Here is a 17,104-nt window from a genome sequence, read left to right as displayed (position 1 = left end):
CCCAAATGCTGGGATTACAAGTGTGCGCCACCATGCCCAGCTAGATTACTGTAATTTAGAGAAATATAGCTATGCAGCTAAATTATGTAATATATGTCACTTTTTGGAAAAAATCCTATTTGTGGCATGAAGAATGTTAAATAAGAACATCTTTATATGTGAGACATAGTTTTAAATAGGAAGTTTAAATAGAAAAGTTTTAGATTTAATTATTAAGATATACCATTAAGCTAGGATGATCTGACAAGGCAATATGAAGTATAGTTTTAAGAATTTTAAAACAGTTCTAAGAAACTTAGTAGGGAATTGCTTAGGAGTGGTTCTTAGGCCAACCTCCCTCAACTACCCCTTATGCCATTTCTTATCTTGGTCTGTAAAAGTCAAGCAAATGGCCTTTATATAAGGCCATTGTACAGCCCTTACACAATCAAGGGCTGCTTTTTTTTTTTTTCCCACTTATTTATTTTTATGTGGTGCTGGGGATCGAGCCCTGGAGCCCAGGGCCTTCTGCACACTAGGTAAGTGCCCTGCCCTGTTTCGGAGCCACAGCCCCAGCTCAAGTGCTGCTTATTTCAGGAAAGAAAAGCTAGTACTCACCAAGTACAAAGCCTGCCCCATCACTAGCAATCTTAAAAGCCAATGCAACATTTTAGCCAGACGTGGTGGCGCACGCTTGTGGTGGCGCACGCTTGTAATCCCGCGCTTGGGAGGCTGAGACAGGAGGATCGCGCTGGTTCAGAGCCAGCCTCTCTGGCTTAAGAGACCCTGTTTCCAAATAAAAAAAAATAAGTCTGGGAGTGTAGCCCGGAGGTAGAAGGGCTTCCAGGAACCCCAGAACCACCCAAAAAAAAAAAAAAAGCTAATGCAACATTTTAATTTTCTAATGGTATGTATTTCTTGAGATTTATATAACTTGGAATCACAAGTGTTTGAAACCTTAATCCTCATTAGACAAAAACTTTGTTTAGGTACTGGGAATGGAACCCAGGGGCATTCTTCTGAGCTACACCCCCAGCCCTATTTTTTAGTCTTTTTATTTTTATTTTTTGGTGGTACTGAGGTTCCTGGAAGCCCTTCTACCTCTGGGCTACACTCCCAGACCTATTTTATACTTTTTTAAAATTTATTTTTGGAAACAGGGTCTCTTAAGCCAAGCAGAGTCCTCCTGTCTCCGCCTCCCAAGCTCGGGAATTAGAAATGTGCGCCACCACACCCAGCTAGTCTTTTTACTTTTTGAAATGGTCTCACTGGGTTGTGAAGAGCCTCACCAAGTAGCTGAGGCTGTCCTTGAACCTCGAACCTCTGGTCTCCACCTCCCCAAATGCTGGGATTACAAGCTTTCACCACTGCACCTGGCATACAAACTTTTAAAACAGCATTTATTTCATATTTAGCATTCTGTAGCAGTAAACTATGGCAGTTCCTTAAAGAATGTGTGGACACATGTATGTGTCTGATGAGAACAGAGCCATACTGAAATTACAAAGTGGTTAAAAATAGAATTGGAATTTGGCTGGAATTCATGAGGGATTATTGTTCTCTCTACTTTGGGCAGTGAGCTTTTTAACCCAGTGCAGGTGTTCATACTTTGCCATTCATGAGCAGTCTCACAAAGAAAAGAGGGAAAAGAATGTTCCCCCCACATTTCCATAGGGCATTAAAACTACTAAAGTAAGAAGTTCAGTGCTTTACATAAATAGCAAACTATGCATGTCACTTTATTTGTAACCCCATGTGTCAATAAGGGACACTGTTAAAGTAACAATCACTTCAAAATCAACAACCAACAAATCAGCATTTAATTTGCTATTAGAATTAATGATCAAATGGAAGCAGTGTCTAAACTAAGATAATTCATGACCAATAACCATTAATTCAGACTGTACTTAATGAAAATATTATAATGCAACATGGATAACTTAATTGTACCTGTAATGATAGAATAAGGGAATGTTAGTTTTTAATAAGATTTCAGGGAGTCTCTTAAAATAACTGAGTTCTTAAAATTATTTTTAAGAATTTTCTAATTCTCTTATGCAGAAACTGATTAACTACAAATTTCTTTTAAGTTTTCATACATAACCTTATTTGTAGCAATGTGTTTTCATTCACTAGCAAAATTCATGTCAATAAAATATTTTAAAGTATTTTATTTCCCAGATAGTTCACTAGTTTGAAATAGTCATTCCAGAAATTCATCTCAATTTCTGTTGAAACCAAACCCTTTAATGAGAACATGCTTGTGGAAATAAGGCAATTTTTCTATAATCTGCTTATGAATAGAAAACAAATCTTTGGTTTTTAGTTAAAGTGGCAGGAAGTATTTTGCAAAAAGAAATACTAAATAACCAAAACAATTAAAAAGCTCTTAATAAGCAATGGGAAATTCCAACTCCCAACAAGGTCAGTAGAGTACCTAAGGCACCTCAGGTTCAGATTATATAATTATCTTTGCGTAGAGTTCTAATAATCTATATAAATGATTCTTACCATCCGGATGATGTGAAGTTGAAAAGATGATGTCCAATAATTATTATTGTGAATAGGAAAGAGAATAAGAGCTGATAAAGAGGAGAGACACTGAAGATCATCTGTTCTACCTCCCATAATTATAAGAAAAGGAAACTGAGGCCCACTTGAGAAAACAGATGGCATCAGTTCACATTTCCTGATTCATAATCTAGTTCTCTTATAGCAAGACATATCCTAGGTTTTAATTTTCATTGCATAATATGCCAAGTATGAAATGTTTTAGAGATATAAACTTGAAAAATAAAATGCCCACCAAATCTCCAAAGGCAACTTGAAAGTATAATACTTTACTGTCTTAATTCCTTGTACCATATGTTGGACAACTTAGCTAGTATATTAATTGATTTATACAATTCCTTTCAGTTCTCTCTAAAAAAAAAATGAGAAAGTTACAGAAGATTTTGAGCATTCATAAGGCCATGACACGTAATGGGAAAAACCATTTTGGGGAAGAAGACATCTAACTTCCAACTCCAAGGGAAAGTGCCTGACTGGTTATCCAGTAGACTCTCCATTCTTCAATGGGGAAGATGATGCTTATATTTAAAAGAGAAAAAAAACTACAAAGCTCACATACAAGACAGTACATTCTAGATTTGTGACTGATAGGAACATTTAAGGCTGTCATTTTCAAGTATAAATATTTAGTGTTTCATTACCCATCTATGTAATAGACATAGCTGTAAGCACATATCTTAGAAATTAATAGAAACACACCAAAGATAAATAAAGCATAACTTAAGCAACAGCACGTTTAAATGTAAGAAAGGGTAGAAAAAATTTATAGATTCTTTCTCTAAACTGTATTAGGTGATGGAAGCTTTAACACTACTGTCTGTTGCATGACATTTAGAATAAGGGAGATCCATAGACTAAACAAAATCTGAATTAGGTAACAGAACCAGTTATCAAGATGGTTTACTTCTGACACAGTTCTATGGCTTGTTACTACAGAAAAAGATTAGAAATGGCTCCAGTATGCCTAATAAGCTTTATAGATGAACACGAAAGTTTGGTTCCAACTTTTTTTTTAAAAAAAGCAAAGCCTTTCACTTAGGAACCAAAATATATTGTCTGGATTAAATAAATCAACATTATTTCTGAGTTAGTGTAATATTGTAAAATATAATATGGCTGAAGAAAATGTATAGTTGGAAGCCAGTACTATTCTGTTTAATTTACACTTATGGTAGGTATGTAAGTTGTGGTTCTATAACTTCTGCTATAGTTCCAATATCTATCTGAAAGGTGATATCGGTTTTAGTGGAAGCAACTACTCTATTACAAATTCCATGTAATGTGCTTAGATTCTAGGTCTTTTCCTGTTTAACACAATTTAGCTTCTTATGATTTGGTCAGCATACATTTCATTTGATATACACAGCCAATGTGGAAATTAAAAAAAAAAAAAAACTAGTTCAGAGAGCTAAACTGAGTCCAGGATTATGGCAAAATCTGACCCAGAATTTTAATTTTGTAATTTCAGCATGTATCTCATGCAGTTCGGGGAGCATCAAACTAAGTCTACAATTGTCAGAAGCCGTGTTACAGTTTAATGCACATTAACTAAAATGTGTACATTTTTAGTGTTGATGATAAATGCAGTTATGACCTTATTACACTTTTGGCATTCTTTAAGAAAGCACATTAAGCTTTAATATAGAAATATTTAGGTTACACTTAATTTGTGCTCAAGTAATAATAAAACATTTTTTCTTTTTTAATCTCATACATTCTCTTCAGGTATGGCCCATCTCCTGTACACTTGGAGCGACTTTTGGCTACGTGGCTGGCCTTCTTATTTCACCACTCTGGATATACTGGAATCGAAAGCAACTTACATACAAGAACAATTAATTGGAGCAATGGGAGAAGATACTTTTTTGTGCAGATTCATACGGGCTGTGCAGAAGAGCGTATGGTCAAAGCCAAGCAGTTCCATTTGCAGCACTTTTTTTTTTAAACGTAGTTTCAACATGATGTGATTGTAGCTTTTTAAACTATGAAACCCCTGAGAGATTGTACCTTCTAGTTGAAATAAAGTATTTATAATAGATTGTGGCTTCAGATGCTGTTTGCTTCTTCTTAGACTTTTAAGAAACATTCTTAATGAATTTTATAGAGTTCTGAGGACAGATTCTCTTTTTTCCTTTCAAGTTTTAAACTGCTTTATTCTCTAGAAGAGGTCTGGGTATAGTTGTACCATTTCATATGTTTTCTGAGAGAAACTGAGTTTTCTTGGCCACTGAAGACATTTCTCAAGTAATCAAACAACAGTTTATGCATCTTGATCCTATTCTTTTTTTAACTGTGTGTTTCTTTGGAGTTAAAATGGCTATGATAGCCTCATCAAAAACAGTCTTCAGTCCCTTCTGGGTTAAAGCTGAACATTCCACATAGCAGCATGCTCCTATCTGGGAGGGAGAAAAAAAAAATCACAAATACTTAAAATATTTTTACACGACTGGTATAACATATAAAGAAAATTGTAAAATATAGCTATGAAGTGAGAATAAACTCATCAGCCATATTCAGAACTGTTAAAACGCTAGTATGTCTTTCCATATTTTCTCTATAAAAATTCTTTAATCAAATATTTACTAGGTACATACTATATACATTAAGCACTGTTTAGGTGCTGGGGACACTTCAGTGAACTGAACCAAAGAGCAAAGGTTCTTTGTGGCACCTTATATCTGCTTACATTCTGTGGTAGAGATGCACACAAAGGGGAATATAGAGCAGATGGTGGCAAAGGCTAGGGAGAAAAAGCAGCACGAGGAAGACTGGAGAGTGCTGAAGAAAGTCATGGCAGTGGTGGTGAGAGGATTCTTAAGTCAAATCTGAGCAGCAAGGGATACTGTGGAAAGAAGGGTTCCAGCAGATGAGCCACAGATGCAAAGATACTGATACAGGAACATATGTGGAGCATAAGTGGCAAGAGACAGTGAAGATCGGGGAGTATGAGAGAGAAGGTCCTTGAGGCAGCCTCAGGCCACGATAGCTGGCTTCTACTCTAAGAGGGGAACTATTTATTGAAAGGTTACTGAACACTCTTGTCAAATATGAGAACATAGAGGGAAATAAAATCAAGTCCCTACTCATGCAGTGTATTACATTTTAGAGGGAGAAGACCAACCCTGAACTAGTAAGCATAGAGGTGGAATGTCAAAGGGTAATGTGGCCTGGAGAAAAATGAGAAGGAAATAAAGTTGGGAGTGCAGAGAAATCAAGCAAGGGTTACACGGAAAAGTGCTATCTGAGCAGAAACATGAAAGGAGGGAGACACTGAATAATGTCCACAGAAGGAAGCACATTCCAGGCAGAGCATCTCATTCAGGCAACTGGTGGCACAAGCAAGGAGGTTGGGGTACAAAACTACAGTGAGTGAGGTGCAGCGGGATTGGGCCCATTAGCCAGGGAAGGGCTTTGGCCTTTACTCTGAGCATGCAGAGAACCACTGGAAGAGCAGTGGCCTGACCAAGCTTATACTTTAAGATTCATTCTGGCTGCTGTGTAGAACATGTTGCCATGGGGCAGACAGAAGCAGAAAGGTAAGATAGATGCTTGTTTCACTAAACCTGAGAGAGATGAGGAGGAGACAGTGAGAAAGTGTTTGGATTCTGGTTCTGTTCTGAAAGAGCAATACATTTTGATGATGGGTTAGATGTAGGAGAGAAAGAGCAAGGTTGAGCATGATTTCAAGGGTTTTGAGCTGAGTGAGGAGATAGGCTTTAGATGGTAAAATTAGGAATTCTGTTTTAGACATGTTAATTTTGAGATGCTTGGCCACTCAGAAAGACTTGACCGAACAACTGGAGAGCCACATCTGGAATTTAAGGAACAGATGCAGCCTGGAGATAGAAATTTGGAAATTTTCAGTTGTTTACTGTTCAAGCCACAAGACTGACAGAAACTTCCTACGCCTGTGGAATGGGTATGGTTACAGAAAAGAGTGCTGGAACCCATCAACATTCAGAGACCAGGGAGATGAAGAGATGAAGGAGGGGTGGAAAGAGGAGAGAAGTCAAGAGAGACCACTCAAGGAAGCCAAGTGAAGACAGTGTGTTAAGGAGGAACCAAGTTGGGGTATATTGAAGGTCTAGCTCAGCGATGGAGCCCTCATCTAGGTTCAATTCCCAGCAACACAATAGACAAAATAACTGCCAAATGCTGCTGGTGGCCTAGAAATGGGATTGTAATGTTTTACAACTACTTCTTAAACTGCGTAAGAAATATGAACATCTCCATAGATATTTTAGCACACATTTTTAATAGATGTAAAATATTTTGGTCATTATGAACAATGCAGCATCTTGGTACTCATCTCTTTAAGCACATCCTAATAACCATTTCCAAAAATTGACAAACTAAATGTATTTATAGATAATGCAATGTGACAATGTTATAAACAATGTGGAATGATTAAATCAAGCTAATTAACACATCCATCACCTTAAATACTTATCATTTTTGGTGCTAAGAACATTTGAAACTTCCTTAGCAATTTTGAAATACACAATTTTTTTTTTTTTTTTTGGTGGTACTGGGGTTCCTGGAAGCCCTTCTACCTCCGGGCTACACTCCCAGACCTATTTTTTATTTTTGGAAACAGGGTCTCTGAACCTGTGTGATCCTCCTGTCTCCGCCTCCCAAGCGCAGGGATTACAAGTGTGCGCCACCACGCCCGGCCACAATATTCTTTTTGTGTGTGTGTTTGTGGTACTAGGGTTCCTGGAAACCCTTCTACCTTCGGGCTACACTCCCAGACCTATTTTTATATATTTTTTTAAATTTGGAAACAGGGTCTCTTAAGCCAGCACAGCTGGCTTCAAACCTGCGCAGTCCTCCTGTCTCCGCTTCCCCGCGCTTGGGAAGCGGGCGTGCACCACCACACCTGGCTGAAACACACAATATTCTTATTTGCTATAGTCACCATGCTGTGCAAACTCAAAATTTTATTCCTCCTTTCTGAGTTTTTATACTCTTTGACCAACATTCTAAAAATTTTCTTAGGATAAACTGCTACACAAAGGAATTACTTGATGAAAATTGTACGTGACTTTAAGGCTTTTGCATTTTGTCATGACTGCTCTTATTCAGTGACCACCAATCTGATAGAGTGTCTGTTCCTCTCTGCCCTTGGAACAGTCGGTACAAGTCATTTTTCATTTTTTGCCAATTTTACATGTGAAACTCAACTACTATCTGACTGCTAAATGAGTTTGGGTATTCCTATCTTCGATATAATCTATATTTTTGGTGAACTTTCTACTAATGTTCTTAGCCTGTTTTTCTACTGGGGTATATGTCCTTTTTCCAGTTAATTCATTTTATGCAAAGGATTCCTATATACTAAGGATATTAATCTTTTTTTCTGCTATATATGTCAAATTTGTTGTGTGATTTTTATGACTTTTGATGTGGTATTAAATTTGTATGGAGTTATAGCATCAATATCTTCATTTATGACTTACCTTTATGGTATTTAGAAATTCTTCAAGAATTCCTAAAGTGATTTGTCAGTGAAACTATATTTTGCCTTGGGAAACACTGTTCTCTAGAAAGTTTTCTTATTTTCTTTTGTCTCCTAATAATATATTTCAAAAGACCTTATTAGATTGTTTCCACAGCATCCATTAAAGTCACAACATTTAAAAAATAGAATCCAATAATGTAAGGACCAAATGGAGAAAAAAGCAATTCTAGTTTCAGGGTGAGGAAGAATATAAGTTAAATGGTTTATGTTTGTAATATATATTTTAGAACCATAGCCATAATTTTCAGTTTTTAACCAAATTTAAATTGCCATTCTATGTCATTCTAACAACTAACTCAGTACTTGCTTCTGATGCCTTTTTCTATATGTGACTTTTAAAGAAAACATTGCTGGCAGTATAGCACAGGTGGAAGAGCCTGGGGCCCTGGAGTTAGGCTTTGGGCTGAAACTTCCATTTACTACTGTGGTACCTTAGGCAAATTCCTTTACATCTTCATATCTCTGTTTATAACAGGAGAAACAAGCAGGCTTGCCTCACATATTTGGGTGCGAGGATTAAATAAGATAATGCGTGTCTAGCACTTAGTAGAGTCTGGTATACAGAAATACACAGTAAGTGTTAGCTTTATTATTATCTTTTCATCATTCTTAAATTCTGCAAATGTTCCATTACCTCTTTTGCTAGTTTCTGTCCTTGTTCCACACATATAGGTTTTTCTTTCATATCATTCAGTCTTGCCAAAGTTTTGGGGTCATCTCGAAGATCAATCTAATTAAGAAAGGTCAATAATGTTCCATAATATTACAAGTCTTTAAAGAGAAATCAGAGCATGTAGTCCCATTTAAGCCCCACATCAAACAAAATATTGAACAAAATAATTTTTAAAAAAATTCGATAACTGGTTTCTTTTGGCATTTTTTCTAAAATACGAAATAACTTATTATTATGCAACTGAGGTTGAACACACACACACACACACACACACACACACACACACACGTACATATGTATGTATGTTTGTATGTATATATAAAACCTTGGGGCCATGTGTCTAAAAGTAGTCCCCCAAGATTGGCCATAGAGCTTATTCCTAAATGGGTAAAATCAAAGCAGACATACCTGAGTTCCTATTAATAGAAAGGGTACATTTGGTGCATATTCCTTAAGTTCTGGTACCCATTCCTCTTTAACATTTTGAAAGGAGGCTGGATTTACCACAGAGAAGCATATGAGGAAGACATCAGTCATTGGATAAGATAAAGGCCTCAGACGATCATAATCTTCCTAAGGGGGGAAAAAAAGACAGACAAAGCCAATTGTTTACATTTCTGTGACTATAGTTCACTAATAATATGTGTATCAGCTCAGAGAGCAAAAGTGGTGATTTGAGCATATTCCATAAATAGAACATAAAGCACTCTAACTAAAACAAGTTAATTCCAATTGCTTTTGCTATTCCTTTTTTTTTGAAAATTTGAACACTAGTGGGGTAAAATATGAAAGTATTATTAACAAATTCAATAAAAATTGAGAAAATACATTGTGATTATTAATGCTATCACTGAGAACCTTATTTATTTATTTATTTATTTATTTATTTTTTTGGTAATGGGGATTGAAATCAGAGGCATTCTACCTCTGAGCTACACCCCTATTTTTTATTTCTACTTTGAAACAGAGTCTCGCAAAGTTCATGAGAGTCTCACTACTTGTTGAGGCTATCCTCAAACCTGTGATCCTTCTGTTTCAGCCTCCCAAATACTAGGATTACTAGTGTGTGCCACTACACCCGACCACTGAGAATCTTTATAAATGAAAAGTGACAAGAGGACTGAGGGGAACTAGATGCTAAGCATTATAAGTTATAATGACATATACTGAATATTTATGTCAAGTACTGATCGATACGCTTTTTCATGGTTTACTTACTCCTTGTAACAACAGTATGACACAAGTACCCTTATCCCTGCTTTCCTTTTGAGTAAATGGGAGGGGCAGAAGGTAAAACACTTGTACAAGAATACACAGCCATAGTAAAGGAGCTGGGATCCAAACTCGGTCTGACTCCAGAGAAAAGCTCTTAGCCACACACACAACACCTTCTGCATGGAGACACTTGAATTTTGCTTCTCATGTTTCTGTAGTATTCTTAATTGTGTGTGTGCACACTCATACACACACACAGAAGAGAGAGTCAGAGAGAGAGTCAGAGAGAGAGAGAGAGAGAGAGAGAGAGAGAGAGAGAGAGAGAGAGAGAGAGAGATTTTAAGGATAGAAACAAATACAGTAAGTCCCCAAACCTCTCTTTGCTCCTCAATTTCTGTTTCCTTCCCCAAATGTTTTCATGTGTAACTGTCCATTTCTTTTTCTATGCATGTAAGAACCTGCAACTGTACATCCTCATACAGCTAAACATACATGAAAGATATCATACAATACATGCTGCACTGCACCTTTACTGTCCATGGAAGTTTCTCCAAATCAGAACATACCATATTGTTTTCAACTTCTACTTTTCAGCTGTCTTCCTGATGGGTGGTTTAGTCTCACAAAAAGCAGTGAACATCCTGTTTTGCAGAGATTATTTTTTAACAGCACCCCTAGCCCTATGTTTTTAGTCTTTTTATTTTCTGAAACACGGTCTCATTGAGTTGTGAAGGGCCTCACTAAGTAGCTGAGGCTGTTCACAAATCACGATCCTCTGGTCTCAGCCTCCCGTAAGCATGTGCCCTTGCCGGGCGTGGTGGCGCACGCTTGTAATCCCCGTGCTTAGGAGGCAGAGACAGGAGGATCATGCTGGTTCAGAGCCAGTCTCACTGGCTTGAGAGACCCTGTTTCCAAATAAAAAATATAGGTCTGGGAGTGTAGCCCAGAGGTGGAAGGGTTCCATCCCCAGTACCACACACACACACAAAAAAAGAAGACCCTGTTTCCAAACAAAATATAATATAGGTCTGGGAATGTAGCCCGGAGGTAGAAGGCTCCTGGGTTCCATCCCCAGTACCACAAAATAAATAAATAAATAAATAAATGAATAAATAAATAAAAAATAAAAGCATGTGCCCACACCTGGCTTGCAGAAATTATTTTACATGACATAGAATTCTGCTTATTTACATTGTAGTGAGGGAACAATGTCAAGATTTCACTTCTGTCATGGCTAGACTCTCATCTAGTTTTAAGGAAACCATTTTTATCTAGGCCACCTCCCCTCTTCAATGACCTGCTTCACTGCTAGAACAGCACAACTGTGGAACTAAGAGAATATTAAAAATATCTTCCACTCAAAGTTTCAACAGTACTGTTTCCTTTATGGGACAATTTTCCTTTCATGTAATCTTCTGACTTTTATTAATATAATTCTCAATTCAAGCATATAGTCATCCCTTTGTATCTCTGAGGAATTGGTTCTGGGATCCCAATATATCAAAATCCACAGATGCTGGAGTTCTTCATATAAAACAGCATTGTGTACATTACCTCCACACATCCTCTCCTATAGTTTAAATTATCTTTAGGTTACTTATAATACCTACTATAACTTCAATTCTATGTAAATAACTGCTATTTGTATTACATAGGAAATGATGACAGCAAAATGTCTGCTCATGTTCACTGAAAATGTGGGGGGGGGGAGAGGAGAGCAGAGAAGAAAAGAGAAGATGCGATGAGATTGGGGATTGAACCTAGGGAAATTCTACCTCCAAGTTATATTCCAGCCCTTTTTAATTTTTATTTTGAAACAGGGTCTCACTAGGTTGCTGAGTCTGGTCACATTGGTGAGTCTGCCCTCAAACCTGTGAACTTTCTGTCTCGGCCTCCCAAGTACTAGGATAACAGATGTGTAACCATGCCCAGCCCACTACAGACACTTTTGTCCCCCAAATATTTTCAATCCACTGTTGGTTGAATCAGCAGATGAGCAACCTACAGATACAGAAAGTGGATTGTATTAAAGTCTTAAACCCTTGACTTTGGAGGCTAACACTTAAAAGCTTTTGAAGGGCATACCTATATTCTGGAATCATGGCACTGGAAAAATCTCTCAGGTAACAGTTATGGCAAAAACAATGGGGAAATGCTGGCCTCAATCTTCTGCGACCTTTAGTTTTTAAAGTGGAAGCCTCTCATTGGTTTGACCAACGCTGTGCCCTGGTGTTAAGGAATTATTAATCAAGTAAAGTGGGCCTGGAACAGTCAGTTACTACAAAAGAATTATTATAAAAATATATTTAGAAAAACCAGTTTGAATTTGTTAAGTAATATGACTTACTTTCCACCCTCTATTACCTATTTCAAACTGCAAGTCCATAAGAGAATAAAAAGATCAGTATTTAATTGCAGCATCCTACCCAGCAGCTCTGTGCTTCAGAGCAAACCTGTGCTTGGCGTGGCCAGGGAATGGGGTGTTCTCATTAAAAATCACTCCTCATCCAGATTTAGCTTTCCAATTCTCACAGAAATAGCAATGGGGATGCTATCCCATAGGATTATGAGGAATAAATGAAATAATGCAGCTTTACAAAGCACTCAGCACTACATGTGGCACTTGAGAGAACTCATCCGTGCTTTAGCAGAGTCTTTATTATGTGGAAAGAAGGTTCTCCCACTCCTCTGCAAAACCATGCAGGTCCCTGGAGTTCCACAAGTTCCTGGCTGTGTATCTCCCTCCAGCCCCAGAAGAAACTCCTTCTGTGTGAAATAAAATTTTTATCCTCCCAACAAAACACACAAACTGAGGTCTATAGAGGGCAGTACGACTTCTGTATTATGATTAAAAAAAAAAAAGATATATTATTACTGTAGTAACTAGTTATTTTGGAATGCAACAACCTGAAGACTTTTTAAAATGTAACAAAGGAATATTTATATTTTTGAGAATGTCAAATTAAATATTTTAATAAAAACTACCTTTTAAGCAGGTTTTCATGCAGGGAAATACAACTGGCACTCTTCCCTCTGTGGAGGGGGCTGAGCCAACCCAGGAGAATCAGAAGTCGCCACAGGTGCAATTAGGAGTCATTGAATAAAAATAAGGGGGTGGTGGAATCACCAGGGGAGGTACTGAGTGATTTCTTTTTTCAGAAAAGGGGGTAATAAGGCAATAAATTATAAATTTGGAAATCTATGCTAGGGGCATATTATAAGAAACACCAAGCAGCATAATTCAGTGTTCTCCACAAATACTTAATAATATTAATCCAAACATTCTATAGAACATAAGCCTGGTACACAGATTACTTTCATAATCACAGTGAATCCCGACTTTTCTTGGTGCGGGACATGTGGGCACAAAGCAGGACAATTGCAATCACTCATGTCTAGCTATTTGTTACACAGCAATTTTTGTTAAGATAATTAAATGTGAAGTACTAGAGTTATTTTTTTAAAAAAAGAAAAATACATCTAGAATTCCTTGGGAAGAAACATTACTTCTTAAGTCTTTACTACCTAAAATAAACTCCTCCTACCTGTCCCTCTGGCTAAATAATTGGCAGTTATTATAAGAATGAGACCTTTCTGCTTCCATCCAGCCTGAATAATTAAAGTCTAATAATAGGTAGCAAATTAAAAAAATTAATTATCCTCTGTGCATACTGTACCCATCATCATATAAAACTGTTTATACCCACTGTACCTCATCTTGAGTGAATTTAATATGAAATGTTGGATTTGGGAATATTTAAGAAGCTTATAGAAACAACTTTCATCTTAAACTATATCTTTTAAATCTGACAACACAAAGTTAAATGTAGAGCAACTGCCCTTAAATGGCCATTTATCAAAGTCAGAACTTCTCCCAACCAACTCTCCAGTGTCCTAATTAACAAACCCATTATATATTATAGTTCTAATTTTAAAAGTAGGTATTTAAACATTTAACTGGAACATTCTCAGGAGTAAAGTATATTAAAGATATCAAAACCATAAAAAATGGTGAGTGTGGTCAACAAAATTTTCAGTCTGCTTTAGCTTCTTACCAACTACTAAGCAGAGTATTTTTTTTTAAATTGGAGATTGAACCCATGGACATTCTACCTCTGAGCTCTGTTCCCAACCCTTTTGTTTTTAATTTTGAAACAGGGTCATGCTAAGTTGCTGAGGCCAGCCTCAAACCCATGATCCTCCTGTTTCAACCAACCAGGTACTAGGGTTTCAGGTGTGTGCCATTGTGCCTGGTTGTATCAATTTTTAAAAAGTAAGTTCTGATAGCTTAGTGATTAAGCTCTCCATTGTTGTCAAAACTTCTCCATCTGTGGAGATGGCAACTGTACCCTCCTGACAAGAAACACAGACAAAAAGACAAAGATATGTGTTCTGAGAGGAAACAAATGACTTTCAGATACAGCAGAGAAAAACATCAGCTGCCCAGCAGCCAAGAGCCCATTTATGCTTTACTCAGCCAGGAGGACCTATGAGCCTCTCTGCTTCTGCACTATTCTCACCTGCTCCATGTGGACCTGGGCATTCCCTCCTACTTTACTGGTCTTTGTTTAAAGTACATGTTTGTAGACTGTGTATGTCTATTGGGATTATACTACATGGAAGATGGTCTAAGGATACATATACAAATGACAGATCTAATGATACCCTCTGGAGATGATGGTTTGGTTGGGACCTAAAGACATCAATAAAAGAAGACAGACATATACAGCAGTAGAGAGGTAAAGGTGGAGCTGGAGCAGGTGAATAGATCAGCACTTAATCTAAGAAGCATTATTAAGCACCTACCAGGTTCCCAGAATGGTGCTGTCCTCATCAGGGACACAAAGGAGGGACCAGATTTAAGCATTTGATATGTAAAACACTTTGCAAATATTTACAAAGTTCTTTCATAAGTTATCTCTATGCTAAAAATAAGGCAATGAGCTCCACTGAGCAGTCATACCCACAGTGTGTCTGTGCATCTCTCTATGGCTCTGCAGACCACAAAGGCAGAGCCTAGAAAAGGAGAAGAAACGGGTTGGTGTGGAAACACACCTAAGTGTAGGACACTGAGAAAGGATCCTGATAAGTGGTGAGGTACATCCACCTGTGTAACAATCTTTGCTTTGGGGAAGTTCAGGGTAAGAGATAAAATGTACATGAACAGGTTATTACAAAATGTGTTATAGTTTCCCCTTCTAAAGCCCCCGGGGTGGAAGGGGTGAGAGGGAAGCCTGAGACCCAGCTGCTCCTCGGTTTCCCAGACCACTTGGATGGCGACGGAGGAAAGCGGCACTTACAAGTCCCGCTAACAATCCAACTCTACTACCACAAAACCAGCGCCTTTCAGAGCCAGAAAACACCACCAGCAAAGAAATAAACACGGTAACTACAAGGGACAGAGAAAAAGGGCTGGAAAAACAAGACACTAGAAAAAAACCAGCCCGAAGTGCCGCGCCCGCGCGGCGCTGAGCGGCCAGAGCCGCAGCGCGGATTGGGGGGAGCCGCAGAGTGGAGCGGCCTGCCGCGTCGCGGAACCGCCAGAGCGGCCGGAGTGGCCAGACCCGCGGTGCAGAGCAGCCGAAGCCGCGGTTCAGAGCAGCCGAGTAGAGCGGCCAGAACAGCCAAGCGGAGTGGCCAGAACAGCCGGAGCAGCCAGAGCCGCAGCGCGGATTGCCTGGAGCGGCCGCGCGGAGTGGCCAGAGCCGCGGAGTGGAGCGGCTGGAGCAGCCGGAGCGGAGCGGCCAGAACAGCTGAGCGGAGCGGCCAGAGCAGCCGAGCAGAGCGGCCAGAACAGCCGGAGCGGAGCGGCCAGAACAGTCGGAGCAGCCAGAGCCGCGTTGCGGAACGGCCGGAGCGGCCGGAGTGGCCAGACCCGCGGTGCAGAGCAGCCAGAGCCGGGCGCAGAGCGGCCGGAGCGGAGCGGCCTACATCTCCCCTAGCAGCACCAGGCTCCAGAGAGGAGGGAGACTCAAAACAGAGCTCAAATCCAGAGAGGAGGTACTTTGGCCTCGCGGCCTAAAACGCAGAAGCAGCGTCTTACTGCTGGCGGCAGTGGTGAGTTCACCGGACGGCCCTAGACCAATCCATTCAACCAGCCACCAGGAGCCTGAGAGGAGCGGTTGACAGCGAGCTGAGGTGAGCAGGTGCTGAACAGCCGGGCGGCAGTCAGCAGTTTTGTTGGTGCAGGGAACATCTAAAGCTCCCAAGGGCCGAGCACAGCACAACTGGCAGGGACTCAGAGCGGAGTTCAAAACCAGAGAAGAAATACGCCGCATCACGGCCAAGGGCGTGGCAGTGGTGCCATATTGCCAGTGGCGGCAGCAGCGAATCCACCAAGTTCACTACAGCTCCATCAGCGCACTCAATAACTGTGAGTCAAATTGTGACCCCTAGGGAAGAAATCCCAGTACTGCGCTCCCAGGGACTTGCGCAGATAGTCTCCCTGGGTCGGAGATTTTAGCAGTGCAGCCCAGGGGGGGAGTGGCAGTGGCAGAGATATCATACCATAGTCACAACTCCCCACTGGAGAACGCCCAACTTGGCACTCCCCACGGTCTAAGCAGCCTTGATTGACTCCCTGGGTCTGAGACTTTGTGATACAAACCAGTTAAGGAGTAGTGGTGACTGAGATACCACAGACACGAGATCCAGAGCATCTTAAGTGAACTCGTAGCGACTCAGGGAAGAACCCAGAGAAGGCACAAACTTCCAAAATCATGGGAAAGAGAAATAACAATGGAGCAGTGAATGCCAACAACCCCACAACATCAGAATCTGATAACACAGAAATCCAAAGATCTCTAGAAGATCAAATTAGGAAAATAACTTTAGAAATAATAGAGGACTTTCGAAAAGAATTTAGAGAGAGTCAAAAAGAGATAAAGGATGCAATTAATGAAGTAAAGGCCTCAATCCAAAGTATAAACAACAGATTAGACCACATGGAGAATAGAATCTCGCTCCTTGAAGATGATCATTCTAAAAATGAACGCATAGTTTCTAATTTAGAAAAAAAAACCCGACAGCAGGAATCTGACATTGAAGAAATATGGGCCCATTTCAAGAGAGCTAACCTAAGAATAATTGGAATAGAGGAGGGAAAAGAAGGTGAAACCAAAGGGATCAACAATCTCTTCAAGGAA

The 17,104-nt window shown here is 39.3% G+C and overlaps 2 protein-coding genes across 2 annotated transcripts in view; one reads left to right on the top strand and one right to left on the bottom strand.

The window, feature by feature from the left end:
• The window catches only part of PIGF (phosphatidylinositol glycan anchor biosynthesis class F), a gene marked incomplete at both ends in the record, with an annotated part of 40,291 nt that extends 35,902 nt beyond the window's left edge, over nucleotides 1–4,389 (top strand). Inside the window, one exon of the mRNA XM_080711251.1 lies at nucleotides 4,276–4,389. Coding sequence (XP_080567377.1) covers nucleotides 4,276–4,389 — 114 coding nt within the window. The remainder of the gene's footprint in view (nucleotides 1–4,275) is intronic.
• Nucleotides 4,390–4,790: 401 nt separating this feature from the next.
• RHOQ (ras homolog family member Q) overlaps nucleotides 4,791–17,104 on the bottom strand; it is a gene marked incomplete at both ends in the record, with an annotated part of 46,694 nt that continues 34,380 nt past the window's right edge. The window contains 3 exons of the mRNA XM_080711187.1: nucleotides 4,791–4,946; nucleotides 8,706–8,801; nucleotides 9,153–9,317. Coding sequence (XP_080567313.1) covers nucleotides 4,791–4,946; nucleotides 8,706–8,801; nucleotides 9,153–9,317 — 417 coding nt within the window. The remainder of the gene's footprint in view (nucleotides 4,947–8,705; nucleotides 8,802–9,152; nucleotides 9,318–17,104) is intronic.

The sequence above is a fragment of the Muscardinus avellanarius genome (assembly GCF_963383645.1).
Source record: "Muscardinus avellanarius genome assembly, chromosome: 15".
NCBI classification, from domain to species: domain Eukaryota; kingdom Metazoa; phylum Chordata; class Mammalia; order Rodentia; family Gliridae; genus Muscardinus; species Muscardinus avellanarius.
This window is presented reverse-complemented; position numbering and strand designations above follow the sequence as displayed.